The sequence below is a fragment of the Lagopus muta genome, chromosome 10 (genome assembly GCF_023343835.1).
Source record: "Lagopus muta isolate bLagMut1 chromosome 10, bLagMut1 primary, whole genome shotgun sequence".
In the NCBI taxonomy this organism is placed as follows: Eukaryota; Metazoa; Chordata; class Aves; order Galliformes; family Phasianidae; genus Lagopus; species Lagopus muta.
The window spans coordinates 18,911,936-18,931,979 of NC_064442.1; the positions used below are offsets into that span (position 1 = coordinate 18,911,936).

Here is a 20,044-nt window from a genome sequence, read left to right on the forward strand (position 1 = left end):
ACTTACGATGCTGGAGGACTTTATCTGTAAGGTATCATCGTGCAGGATCTGGAGAATGAAGGAAGGAAGCATGAATACTCTATTGAAGTGGGGAAAAAAGTAAAAAGCTGGAGTTCTATACAGCAGATAATGTCTGTGTAAGTGTCTTGTAATGATTCTCATGCAGGGTGTGAAGGTCTGCTCTCTGCTTTGCGGTGAGCCCAAAGGGTGGCACAGCTGCAAGAGAAGAAATGGACTTATAAGGAGTCAGCACGTTTGCAAATGAGATCCATGTGTACATGCACATCCTTTGCCTCTCATGCTTTGTGAAATTGCTTTTGCCAGCTCTTTAGCTACAGCCGTAGTGTCTTAAAATAACTATTGGAAATGGGAGATCAGGGCAATTTGTTGTGCAGGGTTTCCTGGGTCTGGAGCAGAACAGGGAGAGCAGCTCTCCTGGGGATCACTGTCGTAGAAGGGGGCAAAAACCTCAAAGTATTGTAAGATCTGTAAGCATATGGAGGGAACAGTACTGTTCTTCATTGGCTTCATATAGAAATGGTTCTTGGTTTTAACTGCATGCATGCAGTCGCGTCCAGAGATGTTGTCCCAAAATATTCAGGGGGAAGGAGGGAGCTTTTGGTGAGAGATAAATGATGCTCCGTGACTTCACTCTTGCTGCAGGTTGGGGCCACGGGACCACGCAGCTCATGTATGTTGGTGGGAATGTTGGTGAGGAGGTTCTGACTGTGGTGTATACAAAGTCACTGGTGTGTGTCCAAGGCTTTGTTGAAATAGTTCTGTATGAACACACAGTCTGCTGCCTTGTTATTTCTTATAAAACCAACCCAAGTGTAACTTGATGGTTGCTGCTGATACTGTAAGCTTTTTGGGTTATCAGTGTGTGCAGAAGCAACTCAAGGCAAGAAACCAAAGAGCCATGTGCAGAGATAGCCCTGAAGTATAAATCGTTCCTTTCTGATCCGGTGTGTAGCTCCCTGTGCAAAGCTGATGCGTTGTGGATACACACAGCAAAAAATCTCAGATGTACTGCTTGCCTCAGCACATGCTTCCCCATCAACTTGCTGGTTGCCACGCAGTATCCACCCTCCTCTTGCCTTCCCCTTGGAAGGAGAAGTAAACTCCACAGCGATCTCGGTGAAGTTAAATCCATGTAAATTTTTTCCTTTTGCTTTTGGTCATGGGATTTATTGCTTGATCTCATGCGTCATCCACTTGAGTGCATCACAGTGAGTCAAGCCAAAGTCCAGGGGCACAGCTCGTGGCCTGGCCTGGCAGAGCAGCGTGGGGACTGCTGGGAGCCCCTGGTGGCTGGGGGATGTAAAGTGGAACAGCAGGCAGAGGCTTTAGCAAGGGCAAAATACAACCATTGGACGTGGCTGCTTAAGAGGTGAAGCACGTTTCAGTGCAGAGCATGAATCGTTTCCAATTCCTTTTTCTTTTTTCCTTTCAGGCTGTGACTGTGCGGAACTCCATGGCTAAATCATTGTACAGTGCCCTCTTTGACTGGATAGTTTTCAGAATTAACCACGCGCTCCTGAACTCAAAGGATATGGAGGAAAGCACCAAGGTAATGCCTTGCCAGCTATTTTGGCTGCACACTTCTGATTTAAAATGGGTAACTATGGGATAAAACATTAAATTGCTCGGCATAAAGTTAACGTCTCCTCGTGGAACATTGCTGTTAATATTTCAGACCAAGTACTTTGTTATTTTAAGTGGTGTTTGCTGAGCCAGGAAAGCGAAGCACCTCCAGTAACGTATCCTCCAAGTGGCTGGGGAAAAGGTTTGCTTCAGTCACAAATCCTGGGCCCACACCCCTCCAGGAGCAGTGCCAAATCCTTCTTCCCCCTCATGTAAGACCGTAGGGCAGTGCGTATTTGAGGGAAAAGCTGGAAATCCCACTGTATGGAAATGTTTTGATGAGGTCGTTCAGTGAAGTTACTCTGAAAAAGTGGGAAACGTGTTGTGGTAGGAGATATGGGGATAACAGGGCTCTGAGGAGCAGGGAGCAGGGTTGGAAAAGCACTGCGACGGGAAGAGTGAAGTCAGCGCGGTGCCTCGCCGGCTTCCCAAAGAACTGATGGCAGGGATTGCAGGACGTTTCCTGCGATAGCAGGGGCTGCACACGGTGATCCAGGACATCCTTTCTGAGCCCTTGTCCCAGAACCTGTGCTGTGCTCAGGGAAGGGCTGACCCCTGGCTGCTCTCCATGCATACGTGTACGAACGTGGCCACGCATGCACGTGCCTGCAGCTCGCCAGCTATGCCGTGCTTGGAAATACTGGGTGCAGGCCAGCAGCGTTTTATTTTCTTATCATTTCTTTTCTGGATCGTGCAACCAGAGTGAAGCTGCCAAGAGGCTGATTGCATTGCTAAGCATTGCATTTGAATTACACTGGGGGACTGAGGGAAGTCGCAGTGGTTTGTAGCATAGCTGCTCCTATAGTTAACTGCACAGAAATGCTTGTGGTGATTAGAGGAGCGTGATTATAGGCTATAAATAAAGGCATTTTGTAAAGCTTGTTCTAAATAGGCGGTTGGTGACACTACTGGCAAGATGAGTTTGGTGACATCCAGTGTGCCTCCTGCCTGCACACACTTGGTGTACTATTTTACAGAACGTTTCCTGATCTTTGGTATGTCATCAAAGTTTTGTCTGAGCTGTCAGGGAAAAAGCCACTTGTGTTCTTGGTGAGACACAAACAGTGGACTTCTTTTCACAAGGAGATGCATCTCAAACGCTGCTTATTTTTTTAATAACCCACTATAGATGTTTTATTTATTTGTTTTTAAATAGTGTGTGCTCCGTAATATTTACAGACTAAATCAGTCTAGGACACTGCCACTTGCTTGAGCTCTATGTGGCAGCAGGGCACAACTGTAGACACCTGTGAGCTCGATCTCAACCTCGGATAGGACTCAGGCTGAAAAACACTGCATTAAGATGTAGCACTTCTTACTCCTGTGTGTGTTCCTGGGGTTTGGCTGCAGGATATGAGAACTCCAGCCCATGGAAAGAGCTGTCAGTGCAGGCAAGATGTCAGTGCTCACGTGGCAGCATTGCTTTGGATATGTACAGGTATGTGCCTGTATCCCAAAAATACACATTTAATCTCTGGTTTTTGGAAGAAAAATATAATCTTGCACCTTTCCCTGAAAGGCTGCTGCCTCCTGAGTTGGCAGTGGGTGATGTACCCTTCATGCTGCAGCAAGTGCACTGGCTTTATCCCAGCCCATGCTTGTCACCAGTGTTAATTTGACTTTTAAGATAAACTGTCAAATAATCCTGCAGCTTGTGAAGGTTTGGAAGGTTGTCAGGTGATGGGTTTTTGGCAGAGATCTGTCTTTTGTGGCACTTAGTCTTGTGCAGAGGTAAAATAACTGAGAGTGCAAGTTGAGAGCAGACCTGTGCCTAAAGTTGGTGTCAAAAGTGAAGGTGCAGATTGTGATTGTCAGCATAAATTCTGATTTCAGTCCTATAAAGACACCTGATTTGAGCTTGCATGGGCTTTGCAGGGGCTTGCTTAACATTCTGCCTGGTTCTGTAGCTCAGGGCTTTGACAATGAAGGACGGAGGTTGGAGGAGGCAAATATTCCAAATGCACATCTGTAAATCTGGTATGCACCTGAGATCCTGCTTTACTCTGCTCTGTGTGCTGTAAAAACCATCTCTGCATCCAGCAAAGCCTTCTTGCTGTGCAAATGGCCTTGCAGAGCTACTTGGGCAGGACTTGGCCAAAACCTGGTAGATGTGGGCCTTCCTTGGGGCGAGCTGCGTTTGCTGCAGGGTTTGATTGGTTTGATTTAAGCCAGGCTGAATTCTGATGGACTGCTTTGTTGATAGGCTGGAAGAAGACACAGGTCCTAACAGTGTCTATGGCCTCAGGAGAACTTGGGGCAATGGGAACAGAGAGATTTTTCATATCCAAATACGTGTGTTTATTTGATAACAGCAGTGAGGAGAAGATCAAAAGACGAAGCTAGGTAAAGCAAACAACTCCTTGGTTGCCATTCTTCCACTGTTTTTCAAGCTAGTATTTGGAAGATGTAAATCAGACCTTTGATATCCATGCATAGTTAATGTACAGTGAATTATTTTGGGAAAGCACAGTGGGACTTGGCTTATCTCACTCACTGACAGGATTCACAGCACGTTGTTTCTGAGCTGAGTTTGGGATAGTGATTTGATAGGAGTTGTTTCATGCTTCCAGCAGTGCTGCTGCGTGTGGGTTTTGCTGTGAGTTGCTGCTGGTGTGTTCTCCATTTCTGATGGTCGTCTCTGTTGAGCTTTTGGTTTCTGTTCTGATAACGGCTCTTCTTGTGATACCCTACAACTGTCTGAAATCTGACCTTTATTAATGAGGTTGGAGATGTTTCCTCCTCGTGAGAACTCGATTACTAAACCTCAGAGAGTCCTTTATTTAATTTCCCCTCCTTATATTAGGTTAGGGATTGTTAGAAGACTGTCTTGCTGCTTAAAATGATGATGCAGTGCAGGTGATGTTTGAAGGAAAGACATTTCTTTCAAGGGTGTTTTTAAGCTTTTCCCACGTGGTTTTTGTGAAGCATCTTCCTTTTCTGCTGAATAACCCTGTTGTAACGGAGGTGTTCTTAAGTGTTTGTCGTGGTCAGTGTGAATTCACGGCCTCTAAATAATTTAATTCATCAACTAAGATTATTCTTGGCTATCTGACCTGAAAGAGAGGAAGAACTGCTGAACACTTCACTGGGCTTCGTGCACATCTGTTCGTCATTTTCATGTCCCAGATTCAGAATCTGTAGCAAATTCCCACCTCCCACTTTGTGTCAGACGTCACCGTGGACGTTGTGGTGATATAGATTGGAATAATCCTTTAAGATTTATTGGTGATGATGTTCTTTATATTCACAGCGTTGGCTTGGTTTGGAATATCATTTCGTTTTTTTTTCCCCCCCAGAATCTGAAACAAACCCTTTTGCGATTGCCAAAGCGTGCCTCAGTGGTGGGATGACATCACCAGCATGCGTTGGGGTGCCATAAGTCAGCTCTGACAGCCCATGTTTATGGGCACTGTGGGAGTTGCAGAGCAGGCAAGCTTTGAGACCCTCATTTGCTGAGTGCCCTGAAGACCCCTGCGTGACATTTAACTCCCTGATTCATGGCTGTGGCATTTTAGGAAAGTGTGAGGCTGCTTTTTCCCTCAAATACTCTCTGATTCCTAACCTGAGGCTCAACAAACTTCAACATCTTCGTTGATGTATGTTTTTAAATACAAAGAATGGATTGCTAAAGGGCTGGGGCACCTCTTCTATGAAGAAAGGTTGAGGGAGCCGGGCTTGTTTAGCTTGCAAAAGAGAAGGCTCTGGGGAGACCTCATTGTGGCCTTCTGGTATTTGAATGGAGTGTATAAACAGGAGGGGGAACTGCTCTTTGTGAGGGTGTATAGTGATAGGACAAGGGGAATGGTTCTAAACTGACACAGGGGAGGTTTAGGTTGGATATGAGGAGGAAGTTTTTCCCCCAGAGGGTGGTGAGGCACTGAAACAGGCTGCCCAAGGAGGCTGTGATGCCCCATCCCTGCAGGCATTCAGGGCCAGGCTGGATGTGGCTCTGGGCAGCCTGGGCTGCTGGTTGGTGACCTGCACACAGCAGGGGGTTGGAGCTGGATGAGCATTGTGCTCCTTTGCAACCATTCTGTGATTCTAAAGATGATGCACTAATAACTTGCTTGGTCCTGCAGCAAGCTGACACTTGCTGGCTTGTCACTGCTGCACACTTGTCTTTAAATATTGGTTTGGGTATAGGAGCAACATTAAGACGTAAGCTATACACAGGTTCATTAAATGTAGTTCATCCTACATCTTGTCATTGTTTCCAGGTGGCATTCCTTCAAAGCCTAAATTAAAAACCGAAGCATTGAAGATTTCTAAGCTTTGATATTTGATTACTTTCAGTACATACTGTGCTGTAAACTTCATCCTATAGCCGGCCGGATTGCATGCAGCTTAACAGAATAATTTCACTTACGCATAACTCAACAGACATATTTTTTTTCCTGGTAGAAGGCTTGAGCTGCTTTATGCTGGCAAAGCCAGTAGGACCCTTTTATGAGAGGTACAGTGAGATTTTTTGAAGGCCAGCAGGTCGGCAGGCAGAGAAACAGCCATGAAAATCCGAGTTTCTTGTCTTAAGAGTCTGATGGACTCCAACATGTTGACCTCTTTCTTTCCCTCGTTCAGTGCATCCAAAAGCACATTGCAAGATTTTGCTTTCTGGAGGCGGAGTTGGGCGCAATGGAAGTGAGATGAGAAGGGGGAACTGCTGAGAAATGACCCGTGCAGAATTATCCCTGCTCGTCTCACAGAGCTGCAGTGATGTTGTTAGGTGCTGAGGTTTTGGAGTTCTGTGCCTCTTGCCTCTGAGCCTGCTTTTTGTGACCCATTGAAATGTATTTCAGTAGTGGTTTTGGCACAGTAACTGCTAGCATTGGAAATGGGGAAGTTGGTTGTACTCAGCTGTGTCGTGTTCTGTTGTGGCAGTCTGTGTGCTTAGTTTGAAGCATTCACTCCTGGAAGGAAAGGGCTTTGCAGTGCCAGCATGGTGCTTCTGATTAGGGTTAGGTCACTCTCTGGTGTTTCTGTTACCATCTTCATATGTCCCATAGATAAAGTGAGTGAGCCGATTGCTAATGAAGGTATTAAAAATAAAACCATGAAACCAATGGTTTTTACTTCTCAGTCTGGGATTTAATGAATGGCTTTGTGAACAGATCATTGGGATGCCCAGGGAGATTGCTCTGCCAGGCTCTGTCCTTGCTCCAGGAGCTTCCAGTTCCACCTCCTGTCCAACAGCTGTTGTTCAGGGCTTGCCAGGTGATGCAAACTGCTGGGAAGCTGCCCAAGGGCTCTCAGCTGTCATCCTTATAGCAGGTACAGCCATCTGGTGCCGGAATAGAGAGGAAAACCCAAACATCAGGCAAGAGGAGGAGAAAGTGGCCAGTGACCTTTTGGAAAAACAGGCTCGCAGCACTTGGTGTGCCTCTCACTGTGCTTTTTGGGTTGTACTTCTGCTTGTATGACTGCCGGCGTTGCCACAGTCGTTCTCATACAAAGATTGCAGCAGCAGCAGCTCTTTCAGATTTGGGTAGCCCTCTGCCTATGGGCCAAGCACAGAAGGAAGGCTTTACTGCCATGATAACGTGAAAATGTTCCAGTTGCAGCACAGACAACACTATGGTAATTTGGTTTGTGCTTCTGGTAGCAGAGTTGTGATAGCCTTAAGAAGGTGGTTGATAAAATCCTTGTTAGACCAGTGCAATTAAAACCCGGTGCCCAGCAGCTCACTGTGTTCCTATGGATGGAGCAGAGGGGTATTTCCCCTCCTTGCCTGAGCTTTGGGTCATCTGGCTAGCTCTGATGCTGTTACCTGGTGTGCTGTTTGGTGTAGTTGGGATGTATGAACAGAACTCTTCACCTAAGTGGGATGTTGGTGAGATGTGGAAGCCTGAGCTGATGGAGGGCCCTGTGCATGCATCCTGGCCAGAGACTTGCTAGATGGACACGGGCTGAGCTTTATTTGTAGCTGATGATTAATTACTTGTTTGACAGAGCAGGCCTGGTTGTTGCAGCAGGAATTGTACCTATGTCAGGTCCTTTTTACCCTGTTAGATGTTGGGAGACACCATCCCACCACGAGCGTGGTCTGGGCCACACTTCTCACTATGGGATGTTTATTCTGTCCATGTTTAGGTTCTGATGCTCTTCAACTGCTGACCTGTTGTATTTTCCTTCCCTGCCATGCTTTGTTTCTGTTCAACCTCCTGCTGTGCAGGTGTTGCATTGGGAGGCTTACAGCTGGACTGAGTTTGCTTTGCTTGTATCTGCTTTCTACGAGTGTTTGAGTGTTTTGTTTTTGTGATACTAGCTTCTTTTCCAGCCCTACCCTTGTTTTTCCCCCAGACTGCTATATTAGGCCCAATGGAATAACTTGGAGCTGGGTTCAGATTTCTTCGAAGATGGCAATTTCTCTATAAATAATAAAAATAGCCAAAATACTCTGAGAGGACTTTTATTTAGAAAAAGGCCATCTGTCCAGACATCTGAAGTTACATTTCATCCCTCTGAAGTAGGTGAAGCCTTCCAGATGGCATAATATTAACAGTCCCAGTAAGAATGAAATCCCAATATTAAGTGTATTTCATTCTGTTTGTTTGCTTTTGATTGTACTCAGCATAGAAATAATCCACTGGCTTTTTATTTTTATGCTAATCTGCATTCTCACTTTTCTTGCAGACTTTATCCATCGGAGTACTCGATATTTTTGGGTTTGAGGACTATGAAAACAACAGTTTTGAACAGTTCTGCATTAACTTTGCCAATGAACGCTTACAGCACTACTTCAACCAACACATCTTTAAGCTGGAACAGGTGGGCCTGTAAATATTTGCTATCATACGATGAGTGTGCTCATGGATTTGTGGGACTGATGGACCCAGAGTTCTTCAAATGTCCCCTTAATTCCTTTGTGCTAAAAAATGTACCTGGAATTATTCATATTTAGTTTCTATTTGTCATTGCTACTTATTGCTGTTACTGCTGCCAATAAGATAAAATACAGAGACTTGCTGTTCTGAAATAACTCTTGCTTTCCAAGCCCCTTGTTGAATTGGAGATACAGATATCCTCAGGCATCACCAAGACCTTAACTGTTGTCCCATTAACATATGCTCTGAGGATTCATCAGCGTCCAACTTCTGTCTTGCGTTTCTCTGGGCTCACTGCTATGTGGTTCAATACCACGTATGTTATTTTTCTGATTCTCTTGAAAGTGGAGCACATTCTGGAAGGTTCAGCTTGGTCCTTGTGACTTGTGATAGCAGAGACATGTTAGGAGGGTTGAACTTTAAGCTTTGTTTTAGGTTTGTTAAGACTGGGTGTTGCCTTCCGGCCTCCGATTAATGTGCTGTAGGAGAGATGGCAGAAGTACAGGCTATAATTTAACAGGTAACGTGCTACAGAATGGCATGGTTTCTTCACAGAGTGGGAGGAGGCTTTGCCAAACATCATTTATTGTGTAATAACAAGCAGGACACATCAACTGCTGAAGTACGTGCCTTGTTGTGAATGCACGGCGTGCAGTTGGGCTGCATTAAAGGCTGTCTGTTTCCCATGGTTCCCCATCTATGACAGGGACTGACAGTGAATGCCTATGAAAGAATTAAAAATATCTATATATAAGTATGTAAAGGTAAATTTAAATATGCTCTGGACCTTCAAAATGCCTTTTTTTTTTTTCTATGCCAGTCTGCATGCCCTGATTCTGTGAAATCCTTCTTTGGGTGAGGTCGATGGAATCCTCCTTATCGTTAGTTTCCGTCGGGCTGGTATTTGATGAGCTGCACTGTGCAGCCTGAGTCCAGCTGAGATCAGAACATTAAACTGGCCCTGCCCAGAAACTCTGATAGCTTTGGTTTGGGCCTCTCTGTTATCTATCAGTACTTACTAGCTATCTGTTAGTAAGTACTGCGAGAGATCTGAAAAGGGGTGGGCACAAAGGATGGGCAAAAATAAGCAATGTAGCCCTGATGGAACATTTGCAGGGTGTTTGCTGCACTTTGACCCTCCTCTCTTTGCTGTCCACATCAAGGAGATGGTGCTGAGCTGCTGAATGCTTTATTTCTGTTTTGTAACTGGTTCTTTGTATTCTGATGCACCCTTCAATGGATGCTGTAAGAAGTTAGTGGGGAAAAACAAGGCTGTATTTCTGGGAAATGGGGTGGTTTTGCAGTTATCCGCAACAAAAGGGCAAACTGGAAGACTGCTGTCGAACCAGTATAGCTCTTTTTTTCCTCTGAAGTAGCTGATAGACTTTGTAGAGGGGTTTTTGGGGGGGGTGTGGGGGAAGATGGCACCTGGGTGAGATGTCATCATCCCAAAGGGAATTCTGTGCTGGGCTGAGGCTTCTTGGCAGGTCAGTGCTGCTGCTTGGGTCTGAAATGTTCCATCAGAGCTCCTGATGGAGGCAGTTTGATGAAAGGAATGTGCTGTAATTCTCCATGGGCCAGCTTATAACCAATGACCTAATTAGGTTGCTGCTATAAACCTGTCAAGTGCATGAAGTCATTCGCATCTATGTTTTCAGTATGGATAAGAAGAGCAGTTTTGGAGGCATCTGATTCCAAAGTGCTCAATTCCAATTCTTAATGCTTGAACACATCATCAAGGCAGAAAATATTTGTTTGCAGTCTCAGCCAGTGGGAATACACTCTTCTCTTCATATTTTGTTTTCTGCAAGTGTAAGTAAATACCCTACAAGTGCTAACTCTTGATTGACTTGCACAGTCTAATCATTTTCTCTTATTCTCCTTGGGGTTATCTGCTGCAAGTAGGAGAATGATTAGATTTGATGAGAAGACAGCTGGTGATGCACATGCAGATTTTGGACATTAAGAATGTCCTTCATTCCTAGTTGGCCCAATCTGCTTTTTAATAATCGTTGCCAGTCTGCAGATGGACACTGGGTAGTACATGTTGTGTTTCAGGGCAGCAAAATAGTTGCATTACTTTGAGTGGCAAATACCTGAGCTTGTTTTGGTGTCTTCCTGTGCTGAGAAACAAATGGGGTTGTTGGTGAGGTGCTGATGTTCTCTGCTTCCAGAGCTGGACTTCTCAGATTCTCAGGAAGGCAGCAGACAGCATTGCTGAGCTATTTGGAAACTTCTGCTAGAAGGAAGGACAAATTCAAGTCGGCACCAAGGATTTTCTACGAGTCGTAGCAGAATTTGTGTGCAGGAATGGCATTTAGTACTGATGTAATTGTTGCTATGACATACTGCTTATGTTATGGAAACCAGAGACCCTACCACAGAATGGTCTATCACAGGCACAGGATTGTTTTAACCATATTTTCTTTTTTGTCTTCCATGACTCCTAGTGATTTCTAATGCACTTCACAAAAAAACCTTTCTATCTAAAGACAATGCTATTTCCAGCTGTTTGCAAACAGCCACGGTCTGTCTGCCTGCAGCCTGGTGCCTCCCAAAAACACAGCTGCTCTGCTGCTGTGTGCTGAGGCAGATGCAAAGATCTCTGCAGCACACAGCTCCTTATTCTCAAGACGACCTTGTGAGTGAGGATAACACATCTCTGCACACTGTTTGTAGTAAAACAGGAGGAGAAGGCAAAAAAAAAAAGGTACGTGTTGGAGTTCTATCTTGAATGAAGACAATTATTAATGTTCCTTTCCTACATTATTTTTTTTTAATAAACCACCCATTCTGGATAGCTGAGGAAGGCTCAGTGATGATCTGGGGTGCATGGGAATGTGCTTCAGCAGATGAAGGAAGATGCAAGAGAGACCAACACTAACTGGGTGAAGCCCAGCCTCATAAATCCTGGTATATTTGTGTAGGCAAACGCTTGTGTTCAGAAGGATAATGATTCACAGGTGTAAAGGTTGTCATTGCAGCATTGAGCCAGGGTGGTTTTCTGCTTCCCATGTGTCCCACAAGAGGGGGTCAGCTGGGGCCCAGGGCTGTAGCCCTGCTGCTGGTGGCTCTGAGGTTTCTCCTGCAGGCCTTACCACTCCTGCTCTATATGGCAGGAGGATGAATTCTGCTTTCGCAAGGTCCTTGCACAGTGAAGGTATGATTAGCTCTTCCACAAAGCGTGGTCTCATCCCTCCAGCTGACATGACCCCAGTGTAAGGCAAGGTGTGCGCATAGCCCCTGGTGTTGGAGCAGCTCTCCTCTGCTATTCAGATTTCTGGCAGTTGTCCTGATGGATGGGCAGCCTCCTGATTTTCGTTGTTTTGGCTCACCCCCACCCTCCTCTTCCTGTTTTCAGCCAATACTTTGCAAAGTTTGACAGGTCCTATAGCCTGCCATCCCGCAGGCATTGCCGCTTCAGGTTCTGCCTCGTTTTCTACATTGCAGCAGCCAAATTTCAATTTTGAGGACATCCTTTTATTGTTTTAAAAATTGATGGGGAACTGAGGTTGAAATAAAAGAAAAAAGAGGCTTGGAGCGCAGTCAACTGGCTTGTGCTCAGGTGTTGAGCAAAGTCTGTTTTCTGGCATGGTCCCTGGTGAGTTTCATGTCCCAGCCAACTCACATAGGAAAACTTAATTTCATAAAGATAACACGTCCTGCAAAATGTTTGCTCAGTCATCCAGAGCTCTGCAAGTATTTCTAGAGGTAGATAGGTTTTTACACACTGGAACAGGCTGCCCAAGGAGGCTGTGGATGCCCCATCCCTGCGGGCATTCAAGGCCAGGCTGGATGTGGCTCTGGGCAGCCTGGGCTGCTGGTTGGTGACCTGCACACAGCAGGGGGTTTGGAACGGGATGAGCATTGCAGACCATTTCAATCCAGGCCATTCTAAACTCCTTGTGGAAAATGAAGTCCTGGCTGAATCGTGGATGCTGTAGCAGTTTGTTCATTGCAGTGGGAGTGAATTAAAAAAACAAACAAGAACCAACAAAGCACCACCAACAAAAACAAGGATCCATGAATTTGATGCAGGATGTGGTGACACAGTTAATTTGCCCTGTGAAATGACTGTAGCCATGCTTAGCACCTGCAGTATTTTAAAGCATCTTGGACACTCGGGATTTCTGTGCACTGCTTCAAATCCCAGCAGTGTCACATAGGGAAAACAGAGCAGAAGCACCTAACAAAAAAGGGACTTTCTGATACAGCATGGAGCTCTCGTTGTCTCCCCTGCAGTGTTTCCTCACTCCTTGTGGGCACAAACGTGGCCTCCACGTATTCCATCCTTACCATGGCTGGAGATGAGCGGTGACCACGAGCGATGCGTCGGGCGCTGGCAGCTCGCGTCGGATTTCTGTTTTCCTTGGAAAAGGGTTGGCTGCAAAATGCTGTGCTCAGCTCTATTCCCCGTGACATGCGGAGGAATAACAGGCTGCAGAAGTTACTGATTTATGATTTGGAAACGTGCCATTGTACATAACTCATACGTGGGGAGAAGAAAGAGTACTTTGAGTTGCTTAAGCGTTATCTTCAGAAGAAAATGGGGCTGTGCTCACCATCAGCCCCTGGAATGTTTGCTGTGCACGATCTCCTTGGGATGAGAGAAGAGCTTTGGGGTAATGGCAGCGTGAAAACAGATGGAAAAACAAATTTTAATTGTATTAAATCTGCGTGGCAGCACTCTAGGTAGGCAAATTGGAAAACGTTCTCAGAAAATGATCTGGAAAGCTATTCTGCTGTGATGTATGGACTCGAGGACTTGTTGTGTTATTTCTGTGCTAGATTTAGCTGTCCATAGGAAGCAGTTTGGATTAGTTAGTGTTTTTTGATTCCTTGATTCTTTCTTAAAGCCCAGTGGGGAAGCACGGTGTATGTAAGTCCACTAATGATTGAGTCTTTGTGAACACAGCACCACAGTTTGCACTAATATACTGATACTGCATACATTAGGTAACAGACAAAAATGCAAATTAAAAAGCAGAGATGAAGATGAAATAAGCAGTATTTTGTAATAGTTATTTTTGAATGGTACAGACACGTTTAATTTCTGTGCCCCAGTGAATTGCCCCGTGCACCCTGCTGTGCTGAGTGCTGATATTGATGCTTGGGACCAACTGTTTGAATGTAGATAACAGAGAAGGACAAGAGGAAATGGTTTTAAGTTGAGGGGGGAAAGATTTAGGTTGGATGTCAGGGGGAAGATCTAGGAGAGCAGTGAGGAGCTGGAACAGCTGCCCACAGAGGCTGTGGATGCCCCGTCCATCCCTGGAGGTGTGCAAGGCCAGGTTGGATGGGGCCCTGGGGCAGGTATTAGATATGGAGGTTGGTGACCCTGCCTGCAAAAGGGGGCTGGAGCTTCGTGATCCTTGTGGTCCCTGCCAACCCAAGTTATTCTGTGATTCTGTGATTTGAGTCCCAGTCTTTGACCAGAGCTGTGGTTGTAGGGAAATTTTTGCACATTCCCAAACCTTTGGGCTACAGTAGGCAAGGGTTTAATGAAATATTAGCAAGTGTTTGTGAACGGCGGTTTGTCTGAAAGCAGTGCTGGTGGGTTTCCCTGAGTCTGGTGTGAGCAAGATGAGGAACAAGGCATCACTGGAAGCAGAAAGCCCCTAAAATATTTCAGCTCATCTGAAATGCTGCGTGGTTGAGGCAGGAGTGGCTGGCCCAGAACGTGTGAGATTCCTGCCTGGACAGCTGGCTTGGCATCATAGCAGGGTTTTTTGGGGGCAGTATGGGATGAGCCCTCGCAAGGAGAGCTGTGAGCCTGCTGAGGGTATGGATGGATGAGAGGAGAAACAAAGTGCGTGCATTTATTGGCACAAGGATAAAGCAGGATTGAGCCAAGGTTTCCTTTACGTTGTTCAAGCCTGGTACGTGTAGTAAAACCCATTGAGACATAATTCCTTTTCTCTTTGATTTCAGTAGCAATTACCTGCAGGTTGCAAATCATCCTTAGACTTGTGTGTCACTGGCTGTAGGGCCAGGGTTGGGCAAAAGGACTGGAGGAGTAAGCGGGGCCATGGCTGGGTGTGTTGTGCTAGATGAATGTCACAAACGTGATTTTCCATCTTTTGAGATCAGAACCCACCAAACCCCACCGCTGCCACTGAAGCGTAGGGAGCTGATTTGGGATGGGGATCTGCAGAGCCCATGAGCACAGAGCCGTGCCTTTGGATCATGCACTAAATAACAGCAATCCCGGGGGCATCGACCTGTGCGTGTTGGCCGCTGTCAGTACTGCTGGCTGGAAAATGAGGCGTCATCCAGTGAGAGCTGCATGCAGTGCCTTGCACTTATTTCTCCATGATTTTCTAATTGTGATTTAATGACGACTCGATGTTCATCTCACGTGTCTCGAACCAAAATAGGAATTCACCATTTTGTTTTTTTATAGATAGTGTATTTATATGGCATGTGGATGCATATTTATACATGCTGGCTGTGGGCGCTTTTTAAGAAAAAGCTGTGTGTGTAAATTCCTTTTTTACTTAGCTTGGGAACAAACAGAAAGTATTTGGCAAGCTCCTAAATGGAGCATGGGCACGGTTGGCTTTGGCACCCGTCTGGAGGGGTGTCAGGAACTCGAGGCATCTCTGTCATCCACGGCCTGTGGACACAGGTCTCACTCATTCAGGAACTCTTGGAATGAGGTTCTCCCATCTGGAAGGTTGGCAGCATTGGGGTCCCTTCAATGAGCACATTGTATTTGGGCAGTTCTACTTTGCTTGCTCAGAAGATGGGTTCAGGAGCTCTAGATACGTTGGCTAGCCCTTCACTAGGACAGCTTCTGTCTCTTCTGATTCGCTCTGTTATCTGCAGAGAAATAACTATTTTTAAATGCCTGCAAAAACTGCAGGGCTGATCAGGAGCAACAGCATTTAGAACCATAATCCATTTCCCCTTTGAAGTGCAGCCTGCTGGTATTAGTGACAGTAAATAAGACTTTTCATGGATCCTTACTTGCTTAGAGGAGAGAAAAACCTTTTAGCTGCAAAGATCAAAGTTTCCTTTAAAAAGCGTGGCATTGCCAGGGATCAGAGGGGAGTTTCTTTTGCCGTGGTTTCTTTTTCCTCAATAGCTTTTGCTGTGGCTGGTCCTTCCAAGTCCTTTCTCCTTGGACACGGCCACAAAAGCAGCAGCACAAATCCGTGGAGAAATTCCAGACCAACATATCCAGAAAGCTCCATAGAGGAGCTCTTACAGAGCCTTGGAGAAGCTTCAGCCTGCTCAGCGGATCACATGATGATGACCTGTTTTAATGTTGTTGTTAGAGAACCAACGTTATGTTCTCTCCCAGACAGTTTTCCATATAGAATGAAAAATAAGGATTCTGTTCTGGTTTTTCAGCTGTGCTCTTTCAGCTTATTTGTATGTTTTATCCCTCTGAATCTGCGTGTCTGGTGGTCTGCTATTAGGACAGCAATCAAGAGGAGCAGTTCATACACTTGGGTTTGCTGGCTGCAGGCTTATATTTGCAAAAGCTTGTATTTCTTTGGGCTTTGAGTCCACTTGTGATGTTTTGTAAGTAAGCTGGGGCCGTCGGCAAGGAGCACAGTGAGGTGTGGAAGCGGTTTGATTCCTGCATTCTCACTTTGTACGCGCTGTCTCAAAGCTCAGCAGATGGTGTTGGAGCCGAGTGGGGAGGAATTTCACACCCTTCTGTTCAACTGTGAATTTCTGGGAAAAATGTGTTTGTGGAGATCCCGAAGTGATGGGGGGCACGGGAGTGGGTCATGGTTCCTACGTGGAGCTGCTCTGGAAGAAGGTGGTTTCCCACTTAATTCTGTGAATAGCTGTGTGGGAGTAAGGCTTATTTGTGCCTCAGTAAGGAAGGTCATCGGATCAGCTCTGCCAGATGCACTCTGGCCACTTATCTGGCTCCATCTGGTCAGGTTTTCCTCTGCTTTTGGGGTTTATCCCAGCATTACAGGTGTTCTCATGCTTTTGGGAAGCACAGCATGCTGTGTGCACAATCCCACGCAAATGTCTGATCACTCTGCCGTACATTTCCTTGTTAGTCCATTCTGATTTTACAGTTGGACTCGCTGCAGTAGCACTTCATGCTGGACCGTTTCCCCCTGCATTTCACCCCTCTTTTCTCCTTCAGCCTTGCCCATGCAAAGGAAGGAGAGAACGTCCTGCCTGGTGGTTACGTGCTGCAGGGAGATGAAGCCTGAGGTCTGAGGACCTTTCACGCATTTCCCTGCTTTCTAAACCTGCTTTGATTGCTTTTATATCTGCCTATCAGGAAGGGCTTTGGGTCACATTGCTCTGCAAGCTCGAGTGATACTCTCACAGTGAATGTGGGGTGTCTGATGGAACAAAACCATCTCGCCAGCAACAAGGCTGCCCACCTTCTCTGTGGGCTTTAAATGTTAATTTTGGGGCTGCTCCCCAGCTTCCACTGCAGCCTGGTGCTATGGCAGTACTGTATGAGATGATCGCCTCCTGGGCACTGAAGTGCTGAGATATTTTGTGGCTTGCAGGCTGGGCAATGGATGCCTACCAAGCCCCAGGTCATGCCAGTTGTTTGACTTTTGGTATCCAGCAATAGGGCAACAAAATCCATACATTGGGGAAAAAAACCTCAGTCTTAGTGTTCAGCCCTTATTTTTTGCTGCCCTTTGATTAGTTTTCTATTCCCTGTATTTCATCCTCTAAGACAGATGGGAAACTTCTGTTTATTATGTTTTCTCCATGCTGCTCTCTGTTTTGCACTTATATCACGTCTCTCATGTTCTCCTCCAACATACACGGTCTCATGCTGTCTTTGTGTTCTTCAGGCTCCAGACCACTCCCTCTGGCCATCTCTTCATTCTGCCATGTGGTTTTGGGGAGCAGTGCCCCTGGGAGTGCAGTACTTTAGATGGCTGTGAGCACTGCAATTTTCTCCCTTTTTGATTCTACTTTTTAGCATCTGCTGCCCCTTGCTGCTGCCCATAGCTGCATGTGGAGCAATTCAGAGTAGCTGAAAGACTGAGATTATAAATGTGTGTTTTTTCCCCTCAGAGTAAATGAATTTAGTTCCAGTGCTGGATGCAAAAGTGAAAATCCTAAGCATCATCTTCTTTCACTCTCATCCTGGAAATAACACCAGAGATAGAGGATTAATGCAGACATTAATGAAAATATTTATTTTTCCTTTTCTCCCCGCTTGTCTGTTGGATGAATCTACTCAGGATTAATATTAAGTTGTTCGCTTTTAGCTTGCATGCAGTGAAGGCTTAGTGCTGTGTTTCTGTGTATTTATTTCACATGCAGGGAGTGCAGAACGAGAGAAGCACAGACACAGATGAAGGCTCAGACACATGAGTGAAGGCAGTGGATTCTGTGCTCGGTGTTTCCTGCACCTCACCTCCCTGCTCCAAGCACATGTGGATGTGCAGAAATACATTCCAGTGCCTCCAAAATGAATCACAGAATGGCCTGGGTTGCAAAGGACCAAATGCTCATCTGGTTCCAACCCCTGCTGTGTGCAGGTCGCCAACCAGCAGCCCAGGCTGCCCAGAGCCACATCCAGCCTGGCCTTGAATGCCTGCAGGGATGGGGCATCCACAGCCTCCTTGGGCAACCTGTTCCACTGCCTCACCACCCTCTGGGGGAAAAACTTCCTCCTAAGATCCAACCTAAACCTCCCGTGTCAGTTTAAAACCATTCCCCTTGTCCTACCACCATCCACCCTTGTATACAGCCGCTCCCCCTCCTTTCATGTATTGGAAGGCCACAATGAGGTCTCCCTGGAGCCTTCTCTTTTGCAAGCTAAATAATCCCAGTTCCCTCAACCTTGCTTCATAGGAGAGGTGCTCCAAGCTTCTGTCAGGGCTGGATGCTGTCAGTTGTGGGTACTTTCTGTCAGTCAATATATGCGGAGTTTTAATCTCGCTGTGGATTAGAGAGTGTTTGATTTAGCATCAAAATAAAGTCTTGATAACAGAGCTGATCTGCCCTTCTGTAGGCATAACAGTGCTTCTTACTCTGCACATCAGCTATAAAACCCCAGCTCTCTGTGGTTCTGAGCAGCAGGCTTCCCTCAAGCCCTTCATCCCAGTTGGGAATATTCTGCTGTTCAGCACACGTGTTCCAGTACCAGCTCTTATTCTGCATCCCTCTATGGGACGAGCAGTCCTTCCAGTGTCTGCAGCCTGTGGTCAGTAGTAGACAGGCATTTTTCTTTTAATAGTGCTCAGCTGTCTGCTTACTACAGTTGCTCTAATTTTCACATAACAATATTGGAAATACTTCCACATTCTGCTAATTTGGTACCACAGATTTTACAAGCTAATGTTCCTCAAATAACGTCATGTGAATTTCAGTAGAGAATGCTCACATTCCAGGTATGTGCTCTGCAGCGCCTGGACCCCCATTTTCCTTCTATGTTTGAACATCACAAATAGTTTTGAGGCATGGCATTCAGATCAGTCTGAGCATTTTAAGCTCTCAAAAACGCCTTGCAAGCAAGAAGAGCTCAAGGAGCCAGCTCTTTGCTTAGCCACATCTTTCTGAATATTGAATGCAGTTATGAAGCGCATACATAAATACTTTTTTCCTTAGTGAGAGGTGAGTTGAAGCCACTGACCCCCTTCTCCCCCAGGCTTTGTCTAATGCAATTGCTGACCAGGCTGTTAGCAAGCAACTGATGGTGCTATGGCAACAAAACTCTGCTCTGTCACTTCAGGCTGTGTCAGTTGGGAGGTTATTGTGCTCATGCCAGCAGAACAAGTGTCTTTGTTGGTATGCAGTGTGTGTCCCTATGGATGCCACATCACTGTGCCAGTATGATCACGACAGCTGAGATGCAAGGTTGGAAGGTATTTGTCTACCTATGGATGCTCTAGAGGAGAGCAGTCGGTAATTTCTCACCTGATAGAGTTAAATATTGAGCTGCTAGACTCTGAAAAACCTGACTCTGTGTGCTTTTGGCTCATTTCTCAGTTCTTTTCGCCGAGTTTTATGTCTGGGAGCCAAAGCCCTGTGCTCCTCTCCAGCAAACTTGCATTGTTCCTTCCAGCAGAGCGGGTCTCAGTGGGCTGGGGCTGCAGAGAGTGAGGCTGTGCATTTAAGAGAGGGTGACAAAAAATAGGAATCTGTGGGCTTCGCTGCACCAGCACGTCCTGCAAATACTGGAAATTTGTGGTTTGATTCCTGGTAACACCAACACACAGTCAGGGATCCGTGTTGTAAGTGCGAGTCCCACAGAGTTGGTGTTGCGAGGGCATTTTACCTGCAGAACCGATACGGTCAGCGCTGGCAAAAGAGCTGAAACCTGTTCTTTCATCCAGGATCTGAAAGACAACAAACCCTTTGCAGTGCGTGTGGTTTGTCAGGCTGCAAACACTTCTGGAAATGCCAAGATTCACCTTTTAGTGGCGTATCTTCCAGGACCAAGTACTGTGATGGATGATCTGTCACTCCCACTTGCTGGATTAGGTTGGAGAGTTGCAGATGTGATCCCCAGGGGTCTGAGCACACCCCATGTGTTGTCCACTTGCTTCTAATAGCACAAAAATTGGGGAATTTCCGCTCTGAAGTTAACCTCTCCCCAGCCACTGGCAGGCAGGACTCTGATCCCG

The 20,044-nt window shown here is 46.0% G+C and overlaps 1 protein-coding gene across 9 annotated transcripts in view; it reads left to right on the top strand.

The window, feature by feature from the left end:
• Positions 1–20,044, top strand: part of MYO9A (myosin IXA) — a 163,139-nt gene that overhangs the window by 90,339 nt on the left and 52,756 nt on the right. For all 9 annotated transcript variants that reach the window (XM_048956332.1, XM_048956336.1, XM_048956339.1 and 6 more), the window contains 2 exons: positions 1,454–1,570; positions 8,275–8,409. In XM_048956332.1, coding sequence (XP_048812289.1) covers positions 1,454–1,570; positions 8,275–8,409 — 252 coding nt within the window. The remainder of the gene's footprint in view (positions 1–1,453; positions 1,571–8,274; positions 8,410–20,044) is intronic.